Here is a 22,073-nt window from a genome sequence, read left to right as displayed (position 1 = left end):
GAAGTTTCCTCATATGCAGTCTTGCATATGGAATTAGTAGAATGCAGGATGCCATGAACCCCAAAGCCTGCAGAATTTGTCTTGCAGATAAACTGGGTTCTTGTTGCCATCTGTTTTGAAGTAGGTTGTCAGGTGTTTGTCTGGCGTGAGGTAAGCCATCTGGGCACTTGTATTCAAGCTTGCACCCAGGAATGTAATTATTTGAGAGGGTACCAGTTGGGATTTCTTTTCATTTATTGTGTGCCCTAGGCATGTTAGAAGCCTTTTTACAAACGCAAGATGTTGAAGTACAGTTGTGTACACTTACCATAAATGTAGAAGTTATAGTGTATTCACTGTTACGGTCATTACATTTGGGTAATCCTGCTTGCAGGTTGCCCTCAGTCGGCCTGAATTTCAAAGTCTTGGGTCCTGCGTCGGCTGCCGTCACCCCTTCCCTGATGTCAGGTCGTCAGGGATATAAAAGCAGCAGCAGACGCCATTTTCTTTCGTTTTTCTTGTCCCAGATGTCAGGTGCCCACTAAAAGGGTAGCCGAAAATTATATATATATATATATATATATATATATATATATATAATTACATGTAGCAATATACACTTTACCTTCATCCACAAGCAAATACACCACATAGGTTGTATAAATCAGAGAAGGAAAGATAGGTTCCATCAAAAGAAAAGGGGGGAAGGTGGGTGGGTAACCGGGACTGCAACAGTGAATACACTCGAACATCTACATTTATGGTAAGTGTACACAACTGTACTATGCTATTCGTGTTTCACTGTTGCAGTCATTACATTTGGGTAGATTCCCAAAGCTATGGTTGGTAGGCTGGAGCTAAACAGTATTAGGAGCGGCTATGATACCTTGCAGAACTGCAGTGGCAAAGCCTGCCATGGATTTAGAGTAGAGTGGCAGATGGTAGTGCTTTGCAAAGGTGTGCACTCAACTCCAAGTAGCTGCCTCTAAAATGTCATTGGTAGGTACGTCCCTGAGAAAAGCTGCTGAAGTGGCTGCAGCTCTGGTGGAATGTGGCCTAATGCCCTTAGGCACTGGCTTGCCATGGTTTAAGTAGCAGAAACAAATGCAGTGGCCTATCCACTTAAAAATAGTCTGCTTTGAGATGGCCTTTCCTTGTGATCCTGCAGCATATGCCACTACCAATTGCTCAGTCTTTCTGAAAACTTTGGTTCTGTCCAAGTAGAATCTAAGCTGTGTGTGTACATCCAAAGAATGTAGAATCCTTTCCCCCTTGTTCTGTGGATTTGGATAAAAAGTTGGCAGATGAATGGTTTGGTTAAGAGCCACACTGGACACCACTTTAGGCATAAATGTTGGGTTTGTCCTCAGGGAGACCCTGTCTGGATAAAAGGTTCCACAGCCATGAGTGCCTGTAGCTCTGAAACTAGTCTTGCAGAAGTCATTGCTAGGAGCAGAGCTGTTTTCCAAGATAAAAACTTTATATCAGCAGTAGCTACTGGCTCAAAAGGAGGCAGGGTGAGTTTTTCCAAGACATAGTTGAGGTCCCATGCAGGCATTGGTGATCTCCTTGGAGGCCTTAAATTTTTGGCTCCTCTGAGGTACCGTTTTAATAAGGGATGAGAAAAGATTGGTGGCTCTGCATTGTAATGAGCCGAAATGGCAGAGGCATGAATTTTAACAGATGAGAAAAATGGGCCTTTGTCCAGCATATCAGTTAAGTATTGTAAAACCTGAGGAATATTTGGCACAGCTGTATCGGTTCCTTGTGCCTGGTTCCAACAAGCACAGAATCTCTTCCATTTTCCAGCATAAGATTTTCTAGTACTAGGCCTTCTGGCTTCCAAAATGACATCCAATACAGCTTTGCTGAGAGGAGTGTTTTGTATGACTACATTATCCACCATTACTGCCAGGTTTGAAGTCCTGAGTTGGCTGTGCAGGATCGGATTGTTTTGCTGGGACAGTAGATGTGGTACTTTAGGTAAGGTCCAAGCTGGGCATTGAGACAAGCTCCTTAATATTGGGTACCAGTGCTGGCGGGGCCAGTCTGGTGCAATCAATCATCCTTGGCTTCTCCTGTCTGACCTTTAGGAGTACCTTGGGGAGGAGAGGCAGAGGGGGGGGGGGGGCATATACTGATAGTTTTTTCCAGCTGAAGGATAGGGCGTCCAATTTCCATGCTCGTCTGTGATAAATCCTTGTGCAGAATCTCTTTAGTTGGTGGTTGTGAGGGGAGGCAAATAGATCTATGTCCGGGCATCCCCATTTCCTTATCATGCTGAATACTTGTGGATCCAGCTGCCACTTGTGGGATCCATGAGGTTTCTGCTTAGTTTATCTGTCAGAGTATTTTTCCTTCCTGGCAGGAATTGTGCCTGCAGATGCATTTGGTAAGTCAATGGTGACAAGCCTTTGCCCATCGAAACTCCTGTTGCAGGCAGGGAATCAGTGTAATTATAGTTTCCAGGCTGTGGCAATGTTGAGTCCAAACACTTTTTAGGTACCATTGAAGTTTCCTCATATGCAGTCTTGCATTTGGAATTAGTAAGATGCAGGATGCCATGAAGCCCAAAGCCTGCAGAATTTTTCTTGCAGAACTGGGCCTTTGTTGCTAACATTTTGAAATAGGTAGTCAGTTGCCTTTGTTTGTCTCGCATGAGAAGCCATCTGGGCAGTTGTATTTAAGCTTGCACCCAGGAATATCTCTTGAGAGGGTACTAGTTTTGATTTCTTTTCATTGACTGTGTACCCTAGGCATGTTAGAAGTTTTTTCACAAACGTCAGATGCTGTAGAAGGATGTCCTTGTTCTCTACTTGAATTGAACAGTCATCCAAGTAAGGATATATTTGTATTCCTCTGTCTGCAGAATGCAATTACTGGTGCCAGGCACTTTGTAAAGACCCTGGGTGCAGTAGAGCCAAAGGGCAGTGCAGAGAATTGGTAATGAATTGAGCCAGCCTTGAATCTGAGGTATCTTCTGCATATTTGCCTGATTGGGACATGCAGGTACACCTCTTTTAGGTCTAAAGTTAGACAAGCATTCTTGCCCAGCACGGGCAAAAGCTGCTGCAAAGTCAACATTTTGAATTTTGGTAATCCAGGAATGTATTCAGAAGAGACAGGTCCAGTACTGACCTCCAGGCTTTGTCCTTTCTGGGTACAAAGAACAGGTAGAGTAAAATCCTTGCCCCCACTCTTGCTCTGGCACTAGCTGAATGACCCTCATGTCCATGAGGGATGAAACTTGTTTTTGTGCCTCTGCTCATTGATGTTTTGGCAGGTCTGGCTAGCCGTTTGCCTTTGGCAGGGTATGGAAATGGTACTTGTAGCCTTGTGACACGATATTTAGAACCCACTTGTCCTAGGTTATAACGTGCCAATTTTGAGAAAAAAGTGCAAATTTCCCCCCTAAGGGTGCTGCCAGGAAATAAGTGCTTGGTGTAGGCAGGGGAAGTCATTGGGACAGTTTCCTGTAAGGTTGTGATTTGTCTTCTCCACTTTTGGAGGTAAAAGCACCCCATTGCTTTGGCTTGTATGAACCTTGTGCTTGGGATCTGCCTCTAGGGCATCTGGGTCTGACCCTTTGAGGTCAGACACAGGAAAGGGCCAATTCTTTGTTGGCCAGTGTCTACTAAACCTAGGTGGCTATACTTGTAAGAAATCTTTGACCGTTAGCATAGATTTAGCCTTGTCCTCCATTTTCTTTAACACCTCTTCTGCCTTAACACCAAACAAAGTATCATGCTGTAAAGGTGCATCTAATAATTTAACTAACACGATCAGGCAGATTTTAGGTTCATAGGTTCATACCAGGCTATCTGCCCTAGGGCATTTATAAGCCTAGCCAGAGTGTGTTTGGCTTTCGCCACCCATTTTAAATTAATTTTGCTATGCCCTTTATCGAGGTTAGTAATACTGTGCCTCTGTCTAACAGTGACACAGAAGTGATACCCAGGGTAAACCTAAGATCTCCCATCCACTCATCAAGACTCCTCTTGAAGAGAGTCAATGAGGGACTCTGCCTAACCTGGACTGGGATTTTATTCCAGAGTGAAGGGAGCCTCTGGGTTATGAATCTGTCCCTCCAGCAGGTCCTATTTATTTCAGTGCTGAGGTTCAAGTCTCTCGAGCGCGTAGCTCGATGGGATTTGGATTTTCTGAGGTGCAGCATTGTCCATTAATTCCGGGTTGGACATGGCTTTATACGCCAGGCACAGATCGCCTCTGAGCAGGCGGTATGCCACTGAGTAGAGCTGGAGTTTCTTTAACCGTGCAGCATATGGCATCTGTTTGAGCCCTTTGATCCTCTTGGTGAGGTACTTTTGGAGTCTTTCCAGTTGCTGCAGGTGTCTGGTAAGGTACATCCCCAAAAGGGGCTTTGAACTCAATTATGGGCCTGATGAGGGATGAGTAAAGAGGCACGATGACCTCCCCTGATCTAGATGTGAATCCCTTCATGATTAGGTGGGCTATATAAAATGTTTTAATTTTGTTCCTTTAACCAAGCATGCCTTCTAATTACAGAACCTGTAACTGTGGCCCTGCAGGAAGCCTCTAAAGAATCAAAACCGCATTGCAAAGTATGCTTTCCAACTTGTTCAACTGCATGCGCTATATCCTGCATTTCCTTGTTTCCTGCACATTCAGAGTTTAACATTTTTTGTTTAAGCAATGCCATGACATGTTGCTGATATTTGAGCATATGAAACTGACAGTTTAAGGCCCTTATAGCCAAGGTAGCAGATGTGTGAAACACAAAGAAAACAAAGCTTCCACCACGCAGTTTCCAAGCAAAACGGTATTGTACCAAATGATAATCCAAAAAGCTTCCAACCTGTTTTCTTTTTTGGAAGCTTTTTGGATTATCATTTGGTACAATACTGTTTTGCTTGGAAACTGCGTGGTGGAAGCTTTGTTTTCTTTGTTTGTGTTTCACAAGGTAGCAGATGTGTAAACATTTTTTCTCCATCTATCCAGTGCCCTAAGCATCCCTGTCAGAAGGGGTAGGGTTTTTTGCAGCGGAAGCCTAGACTCCCTTGGGACCCAGAGAAATAGTTTCTGGGTCTGCAGCAGGGTTTTTAAAAAGGAATTTATGCGAGTCAGGAATCCTGTAATATCAGTCAGGCTTAACAGGAGCTGGAGGGTAAGGAGTCAGAGGTAAGGCTAGACTCCGAAAACACATCTACAATGTCTAACACAGGAGGGATGGCTAGTGGCTTGCGCTGAGGTAGTAACAGGAAATCCCTGAGCCTCTTTAGATTCTGAAAAATCTCCCAGTGGAAATGCTCCCTCATGGTATGTAAGGTTTCCTCAAAAGAATAGTCCTCAGGAGGAGAAGCTGAAGGTATGGATTCTTCAGCATAAGAATCCTCATAGGGGGAAAAGAATATTCCTGATCAGAAGACGAATCAGAAGAAATGGAAACCTCATCTGAAGATTCAGTTAGTCTCTTTCCTAGACCTCTTATCAAGAGGGGGATGGGAACCCCTGATCAAGGTAATCAAGTCTTTGGCCATTTTGAGCATGGAGGCCTGTCCACGTGGCTCTTGTGTTTCTTTGCCTTTGAAGATGCTTTAGTCTTTGAAGTCTGTTTAATGTATAGATATTTGGGTCTGAAAACACCCTCAGAAGCCGGTGCCTGCTCAGCGGCTCCGGACCCACCTGAAGGATTAGCGTCCGAGGCTCCAATACCTTGAGTCTTCAACAGCATGGCCGACTCCACGTGGGAGTCAGTAGCGGCCTGCGACTCTAAAGTAGCAGTCTTCAGGGGCTGTGAAAGCGCCTCACTGAGAACCGGCGACTGGCTTAGGAGAAGCTTAGTTGTGGGTTTTGTGCCTCGGTTGTCTTTTTCTTTGCGTTTTTTGTGAACTCTGGTAGTCTGATGGTTTTCCGACATTTCTGGAAATTAAACCAGCGTCCTAAGTAGTTTAAAGCAAAATTCTACAGACGCTTAATAGTGCGTTGGTTAAATCTAGCACAAAACCGGCAACCCGATGATCAGAGCCTAGTCAAGGAATACAGTAAGAATGAAAGTCCTTACGGAGGTATTTGCTTCCCACAAGAAATACAATTAACTTTTTCTGACATCGGTTCTGGAGCAAGAAAAAAGTTTCCCCAACGGGGTACTTAGCTTTATAGAAGACTTCGGATCTGAAATTCGAACTCGAAAATCTCAGGAGTCAGCCGACCGGCACTTGCGAACCGCTTCTGCTTCGGGCACCGCACGGCAAGAAAGACTAAAGAAAATGGCGTCGGCTGCTTCTTTTATACCCCTTATGACCTGACGTCAGGAAAGGGGCAACGGCAGCCGACACAGGACCCAAGACTTTGGAATTCAGGCCGACTGAGGGCAACCTGCCAGCAGGATTACCCAAATGTAATGACTGCAACAGTGAAACACGAAGAACATGAGTGTCCTTGTTCTCTGCTTGAATGAGACAGTCGTCCAGATGAGGATAAATTTGTATGCTTGTCTGCAGAATGCAATTACTGGTGCCAGGCACTTTGTAAAGATCATGGGCACAGTAGATAAGCCAAAGGGCAGCACAGAGAGTTGGTAATGCAAAAAAAACTGCCTTGAAGTGGAGGTATCTTCTTCACGATTCCATTATTGGGATATGCAGGTATGCCTCAAGTCTGGAGTCACTAGCCAAGCTTTCCTGCCTAGCATAGGCAGTAGCTGTTGTAAAGTCAGCATTTTGAATTTTGGAACGTCCTGGAACGTGTTCAAAATCGTTACGTCCAGTACTGGACGCCAGGCATGGTCTTTTCTGGGTACCAGGAAAATTCTTGAATAAAAACCTTGTCCTTTTTCCTGTTCTGGTTGAATAGCCCCCATATCCATGAGGGACGTAATTTGTTTCTGAGCCTCTGCCCATTGATTTTGTGGCAAATCTGGCCAACCGTTTGGAATTGGCAAAGTATGGAAATGAAATCTGTACCACTGGGATACTATGTTTAATACTCATCCTGGGTAATTAACTGCCAATTTTGCACATGAAGTGCTAATTTTCCCCCCAAGGGGGCTGCCAAAAGATAAGTACTTGGTGAAGGTAGAGGGAAGTGACTGAGACTGCTTACTGTACGGTTGTGTTTTGTTTCCTTCTGATTTGGAGGCGGAGGCACCCCATTGCTTTGACCTGTAAGAACCCTGTGATTGGTATCTAGAGCCTTTTGAGCGCCTGGATTTGCCTTGAGAGGCTCTGGACACAGGAAAGGACCAATTTTTAGTAGGCCAGTGCCTACTGAACCTGGGTGGCTGCACTTGTAAGAAATCTTTTACAGTTTGCATAGATTTAGCTTTGTCTTCCATTTTCTTTAAAACATCTTCTGCCTCATTACCAGAGTATCATGCTGCAAAGGGGCATCCAACAATTTAGCTTTAATATGATCAGGCAGATTTTGCTCCTTGAGCCAGGCATGCCTTCTAATCAGATTCAGTAACCGCAGCCCTGCATGAGGCCTCCAAAGAATCAAAACCACATTGCAAAGTATGCTTTCCAACCTATTCTGCTGAATGCAATAATTCCTGTAATTCTTTATTTTCCACACAATCAGAAATCAACAATTTTCTGTTTCAATAAGCCCATAACATGCTATTAATATTTAAGCATATGAAACTGGCAGTTTAAGGCCCTAATTGCCAAGGTTGCAAAAGTATAAACCTTCTTCCCCCATCTATCCAGTGCCCTGGAATCAGAGGTGGTAGGATTTTTGGCTATAGAGGCATTTACACCTTTGGGACCCTGTGATATAGTCTCAGGATCAGCAGCAGGATTTTTTTAATAGAAATTTTTGGAAGTCAGGAGCCCTGTAATATTTGTCTGGCTTACTAGGAGCCGGAGGTAGGGAATCCGGAGCCATGCTTGATTCCGAAAACACAACAATGTCTAATACAGGAGGTACTGCCAAAGGCCTATGCTGAGGAAGAAGGAAATCCCCAAGCCTCTTTTTGATTCAGAGAAATCCTGACTCTCCCAATGAAAATGTTCCCTTAAAGTATGCAAGGTTTCTCCAAAAGAATAATCCTCATGAGGAGATGCAGATGGGATGGATTCTTCTGCATCAGAATCCTCATAGGGTGGAATAGAAAATTCCTGATCAAAAGAAGAATCAGAAGAAATGGAAACCTGATCTGAAGATTCATAATCAGCGTCTTGCCTAGGCCTCTTAACAGGGGGGGTGGGAAACCCTGATCAAGGTAATTAAGTCCTCAGCCATTTTGATCATCTGTTTTTTAGGCATAGGGGCCTGAGCACGTGGCTCATGCGTTTTTTTAGACACAGATGTTTTTGATCTTGTTTTTGAGGCTGGCGTCTGTTTTATATAAAAATGCTGAGGCCTGAAAACACCCTCAGAAGTCGGTGCCTGCTCAGCGGCTCTGGACCCATCCAAGGGAGAGACATCCACGGGTTCAATACTCTGAGAATCTCACGGCATACCGGACTACGCATGGGTCTCGGTAGTGGCCTGTGACTCAAAAGTAGCAGGTATCAGGGGCTGAAAAAGCGCCTCACTGAGTACCGGCAACTGGCTTAGAAGAAGTTTCATCATCAGTTTGGGACCACGACGGTCTTTTTCTTTGCGTTTTTTGTGAACTCCGGTAGTCGGATTGCTAACAGACTACATTTCAGGGTAATTAAATCTGGATCCAAAATATTTAGAAGCAAAAATATACAGACGCTTAATAGTGCGTTGGTTAAATCTAGCACAAAACCGACGGCTAGGCACGTTATGATCTGGGCCTAGGCAAGGAATACAGTACAAATAAAAATCCTTGAGGTATTTGCTTCCCACAAGTAATGGTCATTAACTTTTACTGACATCGGTAAGGAGCAAGAAAAAGTTTCCCCAATGGGGTACTTAGCTTTAGTTGAAGACTTCAGTTCTGAAACTCGAATGTGAAAATTTCAGGAGTCGGCCGACCGGCACTTGCGAACTGCTTCTGCTTCGGGCACCGCGCTGCACGAAAGACTGAATAAAATGGCGTCGGCTGCGAGTTTTATACCCCAGACATCATGGAAGAGGAGACAGCAACAGACTCAGGACCCAAGACTTTGTTATTCAGGCTGACTGACAACCTGCCAGATTACCCAAATGTAATGACTGCAACAGTGAAACACGAAGAACATCTCCAATCTCCACGCCCATGACAAAGTCGTAACAGGTGCTAGTTTCTTTTTCCTCCTGCCTCTACTGCTTAAACTCCTCAACAAGCTGATGTACCACAAACTGTCAAGGCTAAAATCTCTGCATCAGAGGCTGACCCACACTACTTAAATCACTTATTAGCCAAAGTTCAAGATCACATTTACTTTGTGTGAACAAATCTGATTATTTAAGGATACAATGACACAATAACCTACTAAAGACAATTTTCTTATTCTGGTGGTTAGTTTTGTGCTCAGTAAGACACCATCTTCAGTTGTGTCAGACTATGTGGGCAAGATCACTGCAAATATCAGCAACCCAGTCTTTGTAGTACATTTTGCAAACCTAGCAGCTCCTATGCAAAACTTGCACATTTTTAAGATACTCAATTCTTTAACCAAAGTATAAAAAAAGTCTTGCAATGTTGAAGTTAAGAATGCAGAAGCGTGGCAGTCTACGTACCGTGTACAATGAACATTATGAAAAACACATTCAGATTGCTGTTTGGAAGCCAAGTAACTAGGTTAATGCACATACCTGACTCTTTTTAGTGGGAATAGTGGTATTTCGGTTGATGAGCTTGGTGAAAACTCCCCCAAGTGTTTCAATACCTAAAGAAAGAGGTGTTACATCGAGAAGCAGAACATCCGTTACATCCCCAGCTAACACACCACCTTGAATGGCAGCACCAATTGCTACAGCTTCATCTGGGTTCACAGATTTGCTAGGAGTTCGACCAAACAGATCCTGCACGGTTTGTTGAACCTGTAAGGAAGGCAAATATATAAATAATGGAATTTAGTTAAAACAGACACTTTCACTTTTCAGCCACACGTGCACAGACCACTTGTATTTCCGAAGGTCACATCAGTTTTGCACACTGCACACAAGTGGTTAAATAATAACCTGTCACCTTTTGTTTGGAATGAAGCTGGTAACAATACAGCAAAAAAGGAAACTAAAGCATCAACAAAAAAATAACAGAACTGATCTGAATGGACTTGGACAGGTTTAGATCCTTCTTTTTTTAGTAATTAGAATGAAGTAAAATAAGTAACAAAGTACAGTGTTAATTTGGTCACAAAAAAAGTCAAAGAAGCATCTTTGGACCATTCTGAAAAACTAAGCATAAAGAAACCAGTGCTAGTATCAATACTGGTAAATGTGTGCAATAGCAAGGAGGAGGTCTCCAGATGCACTCAGTCCCACAGAGATTACGTAAAGCAGCAGAATACCAAAGGGTTAAAAGAACCCTTTAATGTCTTAAAAAGCTCAGTTCACAAACTGGAATTTTGCAAATCCACCCCCCACTCCACAGATCCTGCACTCAGGGATGAAGGTGCACTGATGACAAGATACATAAAATACAACAGCATGCCCATATTACACTCTTGCCTTTGTCACTAATAACCACTTGTAAGCACCTCTGTCATCCACAGTGTTAACAAATATAGTCTTACACACTTACCCAAATGACAAGGAACTCAGCCAATGCAGAGTAGTGGGACCATGGATGGAGATAGCAGACTCATCAGGAAGGATCTCCTCATGGAGATAAGAATCTAGGTTATATTCTACACAGATGACCCCTCCTTGACAAGGCCTACGGGTCAGGTTAAACCTAGAGAAGTAAAACAGTAGCAGAAGGAACATGGGATCATAGCAGTAGAAAAAAAAAAAAAAAAACTTAGGATACCAGGACAATTCCAACCCAGAAAGTTCATAGTCCCACTACTGCAGTTGAGACTTGTGCTGCAGAAGGGAAGCTCTGCAGAAATCATGATGCTAGTATCTGTGAAGTTTATTCTACTGCACAGATGTGTCCAACCCACGGCCCTCAGAGCTCTTCCATGCAGCCCATGACCCTCAAGTCCAAATTCGCCTGTTTTCTCACCCGCGACCTTTAACCTCAATACCGATGTGCGCATGCGCCGATGCCCCTTCCCATTTAGTTTTTTCGCACCAAAATACAACCTGTGTGTTCGCTCTAAAGAGGAGGGATGTCATTCGCGCTGTAGACGGATTTGTCGTTGCCTTTAAAACAGACAGCAACTCCTTATCAGGCAAGTATAATTTAATTATATGGTTTGCCAAGTTGAAGTGAGGGGGCAGGCTCAGACACCGAATAATTTATCAGTGAACTTTACTTGAATTTAGGGCAAATTTTGGTTGACTTCAGGCCTTTGCCAGAGTAATCAAATATGCACCATTGTTATTGTTGCCTGATCCTGGAAAAGTGCAGTACGCAAGTGAATTGTCTATGCTGTCATGTTCGTATTTTTCATGATTATACCTAGCTATTAGAGTGATTCTACACATAAGGCATACTGGAAATGAAACTGTCCCAAAAAAATGCATATTCTGTTGCACGTGTATTCCAGAGTATTTCATACAGGACTAAGGTTCAAGATGTCGTTTTATAAAGATGTTTAAAATTTAAATTGACAGTAATTTATCAAGAGATATGGTGAAGTATGTAACTCAAGGGTAACTTTCCTGCAGCACTGCAATACTAGGTTAGTCCTCATGTATCCAACAATTATCTCTGACCTGCTGTGAACTATAGGCTATTTATAATTGAGACTTGGCCAGATAATTTCAGTCCAGTTCTGGTGATAATCATGTCCCATGAGCTCACCCTTATTAAGTACTGCGTCCACACAAGATTGCGAGTGGAACTGCAATATTTTATCACTTCCTTGTGCAACTGTTGAAGGTGTCAGGTGGATTGCAGAATTCTACTATGCCACAAGTACTGTGGCACTTAAAGGAGCAAACTGTTGGTATCTCCTCCTAGATCAGCCACCTCGCTGCATAAGGACATGTCTTCATGGATTTACAGTTCTCCTCACTTGTTCACTGTTGACTATGCCAAATTGTTTACTTCAACGGGACTTAAAAATACAGGTAAATGACATGCCCATAGTCTTTGTAAAAATTCCACAAGGTATGAAGGGATTTAGATTTGCTTAGGTTCTCTCTCTGCTTCTGATCATTACGCACATACTCTATGCCTGATCTTCCAACTTGATGAGTCTGCTGATCTGTAGTTACAGCCTGTTTCATGATCTGACCACTGCCTACTTTATTGTGCAACCAAGCTCACCTGGATTGCTTCTCCTGACTGGGACCTGGTGCAGTGCAGAAATTTCAGATTAGTTACTTACAAAATTATCTGTCCTACCTAGTTCCAGTTCCGCATGGAGATCAGTGCAGATGCCACCAGTGGATTAGTCTGCTTATAATACAGCTCTGATTTCTTCCCTGGACTTTGCTAATCCTCATGAATATGAGTTGCAAAGTCTGCATAAGGCTTAACAAAAGCTAGACTGGGAAAAGGAACTGCACGAACGTACTGGAGGACAAGTTTAAACTAAATCAGCATTACACCATCTTAAACTGGATCAGCATTACACCTCAACTGTAGAGCTACATTGTACGGCATGTGAAAAATTCACCTGAATAAAAATTATTCTTTACCCTGTGCTTTGTGAAGTGTAATTCTTCAGAAGCTGAATTTGATGAGCATGTTTTCATAGTGTGCTTGATGAGTGAAAGGCAATTGGCTCTGTACAGCCTTTACTTTCTTCAGATTTAAAAATAACCTTGGAAACAGAATACAGACAAGATGGGGTTCAAGGCAACCCTGCATAAGGACAGAGTGCAGTTTATCACCTGACTTTGCATACAGGTCCGAATTTTACAGCATTAAGTCAGTGTACTGCTGACTGCAGTAGCAGTGTTTAACGGTTTGCAGATGCCACTTGTATTATGTTAGCTAACTGGACTGATATTGGCTGATTTTTTTTACAACTAATGGGTTACTTAGAAATGTAACTTGCAGTACTGTGTTGCATGAGTAGGCAAATGCCATAAAAATTTTAAAATGTTTTTAGTGGTCTCTTGAATGGAAATGTTCTTTTGAGCATTTGTATCTTTTTAATGAGATGTTTGGGATGATTGCATTCTTGACCTTTTAGATTTCTATTACCTTTGGTCAATGACATTTGTTTTTGAGTCTTACTGGAGCAAACGTTCTAAAGCCATAGGTCATATCTGCCTGGCAAGGTTTGATTGTGTGTGGATACAACTGCATTTTTTCAGTTATAGCTCACTTATTTATGCCGGTCGGTGTTCTACTATAAGCACTTACACAGCATGACCTTACTAAAATTATTTTGTAAGGATTTATAATGATGCTGTGTTTAATTCTATTGTATATGGTTATATCAATATTACTTTATGATAACTTATTTGGTACTGCAGAAAGTACAGTGGTGTACACTTACCATAAATGTAGATGTTAGAGTGCATTCACTGTTGCAGTCATCACATTTGGGTTATCTGCTTGCAGTAGCCCTCAGTCGGCCGGATTAACAAAAGTCTTGGGTACTGCATCAGTTGCTGTCCCTTCTTCCATAACATCAAGGGTATAAAACATGCAGCAGATGCCATTACATCAGTTTTTCTTGCCCCAGATGTCAGGTGTCCCCCTAATGGGAAGCAATTAAATCTATAAATATACAAGGTTATACCAACAAAAAAGCAAATACACCAAAAAGCTTTGGAGTATAGTAAAGGAGAGTAGAGGTATAGCCAAAAGAACTAAGGGGGCAGGAGGGAGGGTAACAAGGACTGTAACAGTGAATACACTCTAACATCTACATTTATAGTAAGTGTACACAACTGTACTATGTTCTTCGTGTTTCACTGTTTCAGTCAGCACATTTGGGGAGATACCCAAAGCTAAGGATGGGAGGAGGAATTCAAATAGCATTAGGACCAGCTACAAGGCCCTGCAAGACTGCAGTGGCAAAGCCAGCTCTGGATTTAGAGAAAACTGGCAGATGGTAATGCTTGGTGAAAGTACATACAGAACTCCAGGTAGCAACTTCTAGGATATCCCTGGTAGACACACCTCTGAGAAAGGCTGTAGAGGTAGATGCAGCCCTGGTTGAGTGGGGTCTGATCTCCTATGAGATAGGTTTTCCATGGTGCTTGTAGCAGAAATGAATGCAATGACCTACCCATTTGGAAATGGTTTGCTTTGAAATAGCCTTCCCCTCTGCCCCTGTAGCAAACGCCACCAGCAGTTGGTCAGATTTCCTTTGAGGTTTAGTCCTGTCCAAGTAGGATCTAAGTTGTCTGTGCACATCTGAGTGCAGTATCCATTCCCCTTTGTTCTGTGGATTACGAAAGAAGGTTGGCAAATGAATTGACTGATTAAGGGCCACACTGGATACCACCTTGGGTATGAAGGAGGGATTGGCCCTGAGGGACACCCTGTCCGCATGAATGATGATTAAAGGCTCCACTGCCATGAGGCCCTGTAATTCAGAAACCCTTCTTGCTGAAGTGATTGCTAAAAGGAAATCTGTTTTCCAAGAAAGGAATTTTTAGTCTGCAGTAGCAGCTGGCTCGAAAGGAGGAAAAGTGAGTTTCTCCAATATAGGTCCCAGGCTGGAGTTGGAGGTCTCCTGGGTGGTCGTAGATTTTTGGCCCCTCTGAGGAACTGCTTGAGCAGTGGATGAGAGAAGAGGGGAGGTTCTGGGTTATAATTAGCTGAAATGGCTGAGGCGTGAATCTTGGAGGAGAAAGACAGGTCCTTGTGAAGCATCTCAATTAAGTATTGCAAAATCTGAGGTAAATTGGGCACTGCTGTGGTCAACCCTTGAGATTGGTTGCAGGCAAAGAATTTTTTCCATTTTTCAGCATAAGATTTTCTAGTACTAGGCCTCCTTGCCTCTAAAATGATATTCATCACTGGTTTACCGAGGGATGGTAAAGGAGAGATTAGGTAATTAGCCAGGCTGCTAAGTTCAGTGTTTGAAGCAGAGGGTGCAGAATCTGATTCTCCTGCTGAGACAATATTGTAGGAGTCTGAAGCAGGTGCCATGGGGCCAACAGTGACACTGTGCAAAAGGGGGTACCAGTGTTGGTGTGGCCAGTCTGGTGCAATTAAAATCGTCCTTGGTTTGTCTTGTTTGATCTTTAGTAGTACTTTGGAGAAGAGAGGCAGAGGAGGAAAGGCATAAACTGATACGTTTTTCCAGCTGAAGGACAGAGCATGCACTTTCAGAGTTTGTTTGTGGGGAGTCCTTGTGCAAAATTTGTCCAATTGATAGTTCTGGGGGGAGGCAAACAGGTCTATATCTGGGCTCCCCCATTTGCTTGTCAACATGTTGAAAATCTTTGGTTCCAGTTTCCACTCGTGAGAGTCCATGAGGTTTCTGCTTATAGTTAGTCTGCCAGTGTATTTAGTTTTCCTGGCAGGAATCGAGCTTGTAGATGCAATTGGTAGCTCAGGGCTGTGTTCCACAATGCCATGGCTAGTCTGCAAAGATTGCGTACCCCTCTGCTTGTTTATGTACCACATAACAGTGGTGTTGTCCGTCTTTACCATTAATTGTCCTGGAAGAATGTGGCCCTTGAAAGCTGTCAGAGCATTCCGTACAGCTAACATTTCTTTTTGATTGATATGCAGGTGCATTTGACTTGGGTTCCATTTGCCCTTAATGCACTTCCCTGCCAGGTGAGCCCCCCATACATAGTCTGATACGTCTGTTGGGCAACTGGTGAAGAGTCAACATCTTGAATTTTGGAATCACCAAAAAGGTGTTTAGAGTAAACAGGTCCAGGATAGGACGCCATGAACTGCCTTTTCTGGGTACCAGGAAAAGTCTCTAGCAGAAACCTTGTCCCTTTTCCTCTTCTGGTACCAAATGAATAGCCCCCATGCTTGAGAGAAAGTACTTGCTTTTGGGCCTCTGTCCACTGATTTGTGGGTAGATCTGGCCATCCACTTGGTGCTGGTAAAGTGGGAAGTGAAATCTGTATCCCTGGGACACTATTTAAAACCCAATTGTCCTGGGTAATGAGTTGCCAGTTCTTTGCATGAAGAGCAATCTTTCCCCCCAAAGGGGCAGTCAGTTGAGAAGTGCTTGGAAGTTTTAAAAAGTCATTGAGACAGTTTACCATAGGGGGGAGTTTTATTAATCCCAGATTTAGAAGTGGAGGCCCACCACTGCTTAGTCCTGTGCGTACCCTGAGACTGAAGCCTGGGAGCTCTGCTAGATCTGGGTTGGGACTGAGAAGGTCTAGAAGAGGCAGGAAAGGACCAATGCTTGGAAGGCCAATGCCTACTAAACTTTGGGGGTTGTACCTGTAAAGTTTGCATAGATTTAGCTTTTTCCTCCATCTTTTTAAGTACTGCCTTATTGCCAAACAGGTGGTCCTGGTTTAAGGGAGCATCCAGTAATTTCACTTTAACATGATCTGGCAAGGATTGCTCCTTAAGCCAAGCATGCCTTCTAAGTGCAGACCCAGTTACAGCAGCCCTGTAAGATGCCTCTAGTGAATCAAAAAGTACAGTTGTGTACACTTACCAGAGTGTTATTCACTGTTTCAGTCATTACATTTGGGTAATCTGCTGGCAGGTTGCCCTCAGTCGACCTGATTAAAGTCTTGGGTCCTGCGTTGGTTGCTGTCCCTTCTTCTATGACGTCAAATTGTCAGGGATATAAAACATGCAGCCGGCGCCATTTTCATCAGTTTTTCTTGCCCCAGGATGTCAGGCGCCCCCCAAATGGGGAGCAAAATATATATACATAAATAAATGTATATAATTTAAAACTCAAACAATATACCTCCAATCGAAAGCAAATACACCAAAAAGGCTTTTAAGCATAGTAAAAGAAAGAGGTATAGTAAGAGAACAGGGGGCTGGAGGGTGGGTAACCAGAACTGCAACAGTGAATACACTAACATCTACATTTATGGTAAGTGTACACAACTGTACTATGTTCTTCGTGTTTTACTGTTGCAGTCATTACATTTGGGTAGATTCCCAAAGCTATGGCTGGGAGGATGGACTTGCACAGAATTGGGAGCAGCTATAAGGCCCTGCAGGACAGCAGTGGCAAAGCCAGCTCTGGATTTAGAGAAGAGGGGTAAATGGTAATGCTTGGTGAACGTATGAACTGAGCTCCAGGTAGCAGCTTCTAGAATGTCTCTGGTAGGAACCCCTCTTAGAAAGGCTGCAGAAGTAGATGCAGACCTGGTGGAATGAGATCTGATCCCCTTGGGGATAGGTTTTTCATGGTGCACATAGCAGAAACGAATACAATGACTTATCCATTTGGAAATGGTCTGCTTTGAAATAGATTTTCCCTTTGCCCCTGCAGCAAATGCCACCAGTAGTTGCTCGGATTTTCTTAGAGGTTTAAGTAGAATTTAAGTTGTCTGTGCACATCCAATGAATACAGAATCCACTCACCCTTGTTCTGTGGATTGGGAAAGTTGGCAGATGAATGGTCTGATTAAGAGCTACACTGGATAGTACCTTAGGCATGAAAGATGGACTGGTCCTGAGAGCCACCCTGTCCAGATGAAAAACAATGAAAGGCTCCACTGCCATAAGAGCCAGTAATTCTGAAATCCGTCTAGCTGAAGTAACTGCTAAAGGAAAAGCTGTTTTCCAGGAGATAAATTTTAAATCTGCAGTAGCCGCGGGCTCAAAAGGATGTAGAGTGAGTTTTTCCAGAACAAAATTGAGGTCCCATGCAGCAGCTGGTGCTCTCCTGGGAGGACTTAAATTTTTGGCCCCTCTGAGATACTGCTTTAGCAGAGGATGAGAAAAGAGGGGAGGCTCTGTGTTGTAATGAGCTGAGATGGCAGAGGGATGGATTTTTATAGAAGATAGGTCCTTGTGAAGCATCTCTTAAGTATTGCAGAATCTGAGGACTAGTGGGCATTGCTGTGCTTAATCCTTGTGCTTGGTTCCAGGCACAAAACCTTTTTCATTTGTCCGCATAAGATTTTCTAGTACTAGGCCTTCTAGCCTCCAAAATGACATCCATCACAGGTTTGCTGAGAGATGTAACAGATGAAATTAGTTGATTAACCATGCTGCAACATTCAGAGTTTGGAGCAGAGTGTGCAGAATTTGATAGTTCTGCTGAGACAGTAGGGTAAGGTGTCAGAGGCAGGTACCACAGAGGAAGGTGTGACATATTGCGTAGGAGCAGGTACCAGTGCTGACGAGGCCAGTCTGGAGCAATCAGTATCATTTTCGTTTTTTTCCTGTCTGACTTTTAGTAAGACCTTGGATAGGAGGGGGAGAGGAGGGGCAGAGGAGTAAAGGCATATACTGATAGGTTTTTCCAGCTGAAGGACAGAGCATCCACTTTCCAAGTTTTTTTGTGATGAATTCTTGTGCAGAATTTGTCAGACTGATAATTTTGGGGCGAGGCAAAAAATCTGTCTGGGCTTACCCATTTGTGTGTCAACATGCTGAAGATTTGTGGATCCAGTTTCCATTCGTGTGGGTATAACATTTCTGCTTAGTGCATCTGCCACAGTATTTTGCTTTCCTGGAAGGAATTGAGCTTGTATATGCATTTGGTAAGTCAAGGCCATGTTCCACAATGCCATGGCTAGTATGCAAAGGGGGTAGGAATGGGTACCCCCCTGCTTGTTTATGTATCACGACTGTGTTGTCAGTCTTTATCGGTAGTTGTCCTTGAAGGCTGTCAAAGCATTCTGTACAACTAGCATTTCTTTCTGGTTGATATGTAGGTGCATTTGATTTGGGCTACATAGGCCCTGAATGCATCTCCCTGCCAGATGCACCCCCCCCCCCAAGCATAATCTGATGCGTCTGTAGTCAGGGTTTGGGTGGCAGGGGGTGGAATGAATGACAGTCCCTTGTTTTGGCGACAGGCCTCTGCCCACCATAGGAACTCTTGCTGCAGGCAAGAAATGATAGGAATCATTGTTTCCAGGCTGTGACAATGTTGACTCCATAAGCTTTTTAGTTACCACTGAAGTTTCCTCATATGCAGTCTTGCATATGGAATTATTAGGATGCAAGAGGCCATGAACACCAAGGCCTGCAGAATTTGTCTTGCAGACGGTTGGGTTTTTGTGGCCACCTGCTTGAAGTAAGTCATCAATTGAACTTGTTTTTTTGGCGTAAGGTAGGTCATCTGGGCAGTTGTATTCAAGCTTGCACCCAGGAATGTAATTTGAGAAGGTACCAGTTGCGATTTCTTTTCGTTTATGGTGTACCCTAGACAAGTTAGAAGTCTGTTAAAAAAAAAACAAAAAAAAAAAAGCGCCAGATTTTTTAGAAGTGTGTCCTTGTTTTCTGCATGAATTAGACAATCGTCCAGGTAAGGATAAATTTGAATGTTTCTTTGTCTGCAAAATGCAATTACTGGTGCCAGGCACTTTGTCTTATCTACTGCGCCCAGGGTCTTCACAAAGGGCAGTGCAGAGAACTGGTAATGCAAATAGCCTGCTTTGAAGCGGAGGTATCTTCTGCAAGATTCCCTGATTGGGATATACAGGTAAGCCTCAAGTCTAGAGTTATCAACCAGGCATCCTTGCCTAGCATAGGCAGTAACTGTTGTAGAGTCAGCATCTTGAATTTTGGAATGTCCAGAAATGTATTTAGAATGGATAAGTCCAGAAATGATTGCCATGATTTGTCTTTTCTGGGTACCAGGAAAAGTCGTGAATAAAAACCTTGTCCCTTTTCCTTTTCTGGTACTGGTTGAATAGCCCCCATATTCATGAGGGACATAACTTGTTTCTGGGCCTCTGCCCACTTATTTGGAGGCAGATCTGGCCATCCATTTGGGATTGGCAACGTGCGGAAATGAAATCTGTATCCCTGGGATACTACATTTAAAACCCACTTGTCCTGGGTAATTAGTTGCCAGTTTCGTGCATGAAGTGCCAGTTTTCTCCCCAAAGGGGCAGCCAAAAGGTAAGTGCTTGGTAATTGCAGTGGAAAGTCAGACTGCTTACCGTAGGGAGTTGCCTTGTTACTTCCAGATTTGGAGGTGGAGGCACCCCAATGTTTTGTTCTACAAGTTCCTTGTGACTGAAACCTGGAGCCTTTGGAATGTCTGGTTTTGACCCAAGCGGCTCCGATGAGTACTGGAAAGGACCAGTTCTTAGTAGGCCAGTGCCTACTGAACTTGGGTGGCTGCACTTGTAGGAAATATTTTGCAGTTTGCATAGATTTAGCTTCATCTTCCATCTTTTTCAAAACCTCTTCTGCCTCATTACCAAATAGACTGTCCTGTTGTAGAGGAGCATTCAACAATTTTGCTTTAACATGATCAGGCAGATTTTGCTCCTTAAGCCAAGCATGCCTTCTAATCACAGATCCAGTTACAGCGGCCCTGCAAGAGGCCTCCAAGGAATCAAAACCATATTGCAAAGTATGCCTCCAACTTGTTCAGCTGAATGCAATAAATCGTGCAACTCTATTTTCCACACAGTCAGAAATCAACATAAGTTTAAGTAAGGCCCATGACATACTGCTGATATTTAAGCATATGAAATTGACAGTTTAAAACCCTGACTGCCAAGGTTGCAGACGTGTAAACCTTCTTACCCCATCTATCCAGCGCCATCTATCCAGCGCCCTGGAGTCTCTATCAGAAGGGGTAGGACTTTTAGCAGTAGAAGCCTTAACGCCCTTGGGAACCTGAGAAATGGTTTCAGGGTCAGCAGTAAGGTTTTGAGAGGAATTTTTGAGAGTCAGGAACCCTGTAATCTGTCTGGCTTACTAGGAGCCAGAGGCAAGGAATCAGGAGCCATGCTAGATTATGAGAAAACATGATTAACAATGTCTAGAACAGGAGGTATAGGTAAAGGCCTATGCTGAGGAAGGAGGAAATCCCAAAGCCTCTTTTTACATTCTGAGAAATCCTGACTTTCCCAGTGAAAGTGTTCCCTTAAGGTATGCAACGTTTCTCCAAAAGAAAAATCCTCAGGAGGAGAAGCAGAAGGGATGGAATCTTCTGCATCAGAGTCCTCATAAGGTGGAATAGATGATTCCTGATCAGAAGAGGAATCAGAAGAAATAGAAACCTGATCTGATGATTCATAGTCAGTGCCTTGCCTAGGCCTCTTAGCAGGAGGGGGATGGGTACCCCTGATCAAGGTAATTAAATCCTCAGCCATTTTGACGATTTGTTTTTTTAGGCATAGGGGCCTGTGCACGTGGCCCAAGTGTCAGTTTTTTAGACACAGTTGATTTTGGCCTTAGTTTTGAAGATGGCATTGGTTTAATATACAAATCTTTAGGCCTGAAAACACAGTCAGAAGCTGGTGCCTGCTCAGCGGCGCCGGACCCATCTAAGGTAGAGACATCCGCAGGTTCAATACTTAATGTCTTGCGGCATTCCGGACTCAGGATGGATCTCAGCAGAGGCCTGCGATTCAAAAGTAGTGGGTATCAAGGGCTGCGAAAGCGTCTCACTGAGTACCAGCAACTGCCTTAGGAGAATCTTAATCGTCGGTTTTGGACCTAGACGGTCTGTCTTTCTTTGTGTTTTTTTAGGTATTCCAGTAGTCGGATTGCTAACAGACGACATTTCTGGATAGATGAATCTTGAGCCAAAATATTTTGATGCAAAAATATACCAACGCTTAATAGCGCGTTGATTAAATTTAGCACAAAACCGACAGCAAGGCATGTTGTGGTCAGGGCCTAGGCAAGGAATACAGTACAAATGAAAATTCTTCCAAGACACAATTACCGTACCAATGCCAAAGTCCTCCTAACAAAAAATGAGAAGCAGCAAACAAAGGAAGGCAGGACACTGCTGTACGAACTCAGTTTAATAAAACTTAAAGAAATCCACAGGTTAGCGCTTTCGGGATAACACCCTTCTTCAGACAGTTTAAAATGTTATAACAATTCAGTTAAATACATCACAGATAGTAATCTAACATTCAAATCAACCAATCAAACATTAAAACATCAGTAAAAAGCATTAATAAAAAACACGCCTCCTTTGTAGAGCCGGTTTTAAAGGGACCAGGTCATTTAATCCTGGTTCCCTATGAGCTTGCAATTCTATAATCCAACGTGACTCAAGGGATTCAGTGAGTGCTTTTATATCACCACCACGAATACCCAT

At 43.3% G+C, this 22,073-nt stretch overlaps 1 protein-coding gene across 1 annotated transcript in view; it reads right to left on the bottom strand.

The window, feature by feature from the left end:
- The window catches only part of HSPA9 (heat shock protein family A (Hsp70) member 9), a 1,477,986-nt gene that overhangs the window by 586,990 nt on the left and 868,923 nt on the right, over positions 1 to 22,073 (bottom strand). Inside the window, exon 11 of the mRNA XM_044068990.1 lies at positions 9,670 to 9,897. Coding sequence (XP_043924925.1) covers positions 9,670 to 9,897 — 228 coding nt within the window. The remainder of the gene's footprint in view (positions 1 to 9,669; positions 9,898 to 22,073) is intronic.

The sequence above is a fragment of the Protopterus annectens genome, chromosome 4.part0, assembly GCF_019279795.1.
Source record: "Protopterus annectens isolate FY-2018-M chromosome 4.part0, PAN1.0, whole genome shotgun sequence".
Taxonomy (NCBI): domain Eukaryota; kingdom Metazoa; phylum Chordata; order Ceratodontiformes; family Protopteridae; genus Protopterus; species Protopterus annectens.
This window is presented reverse-complemented; position numbering and strand designations above follow the sequence as displayed.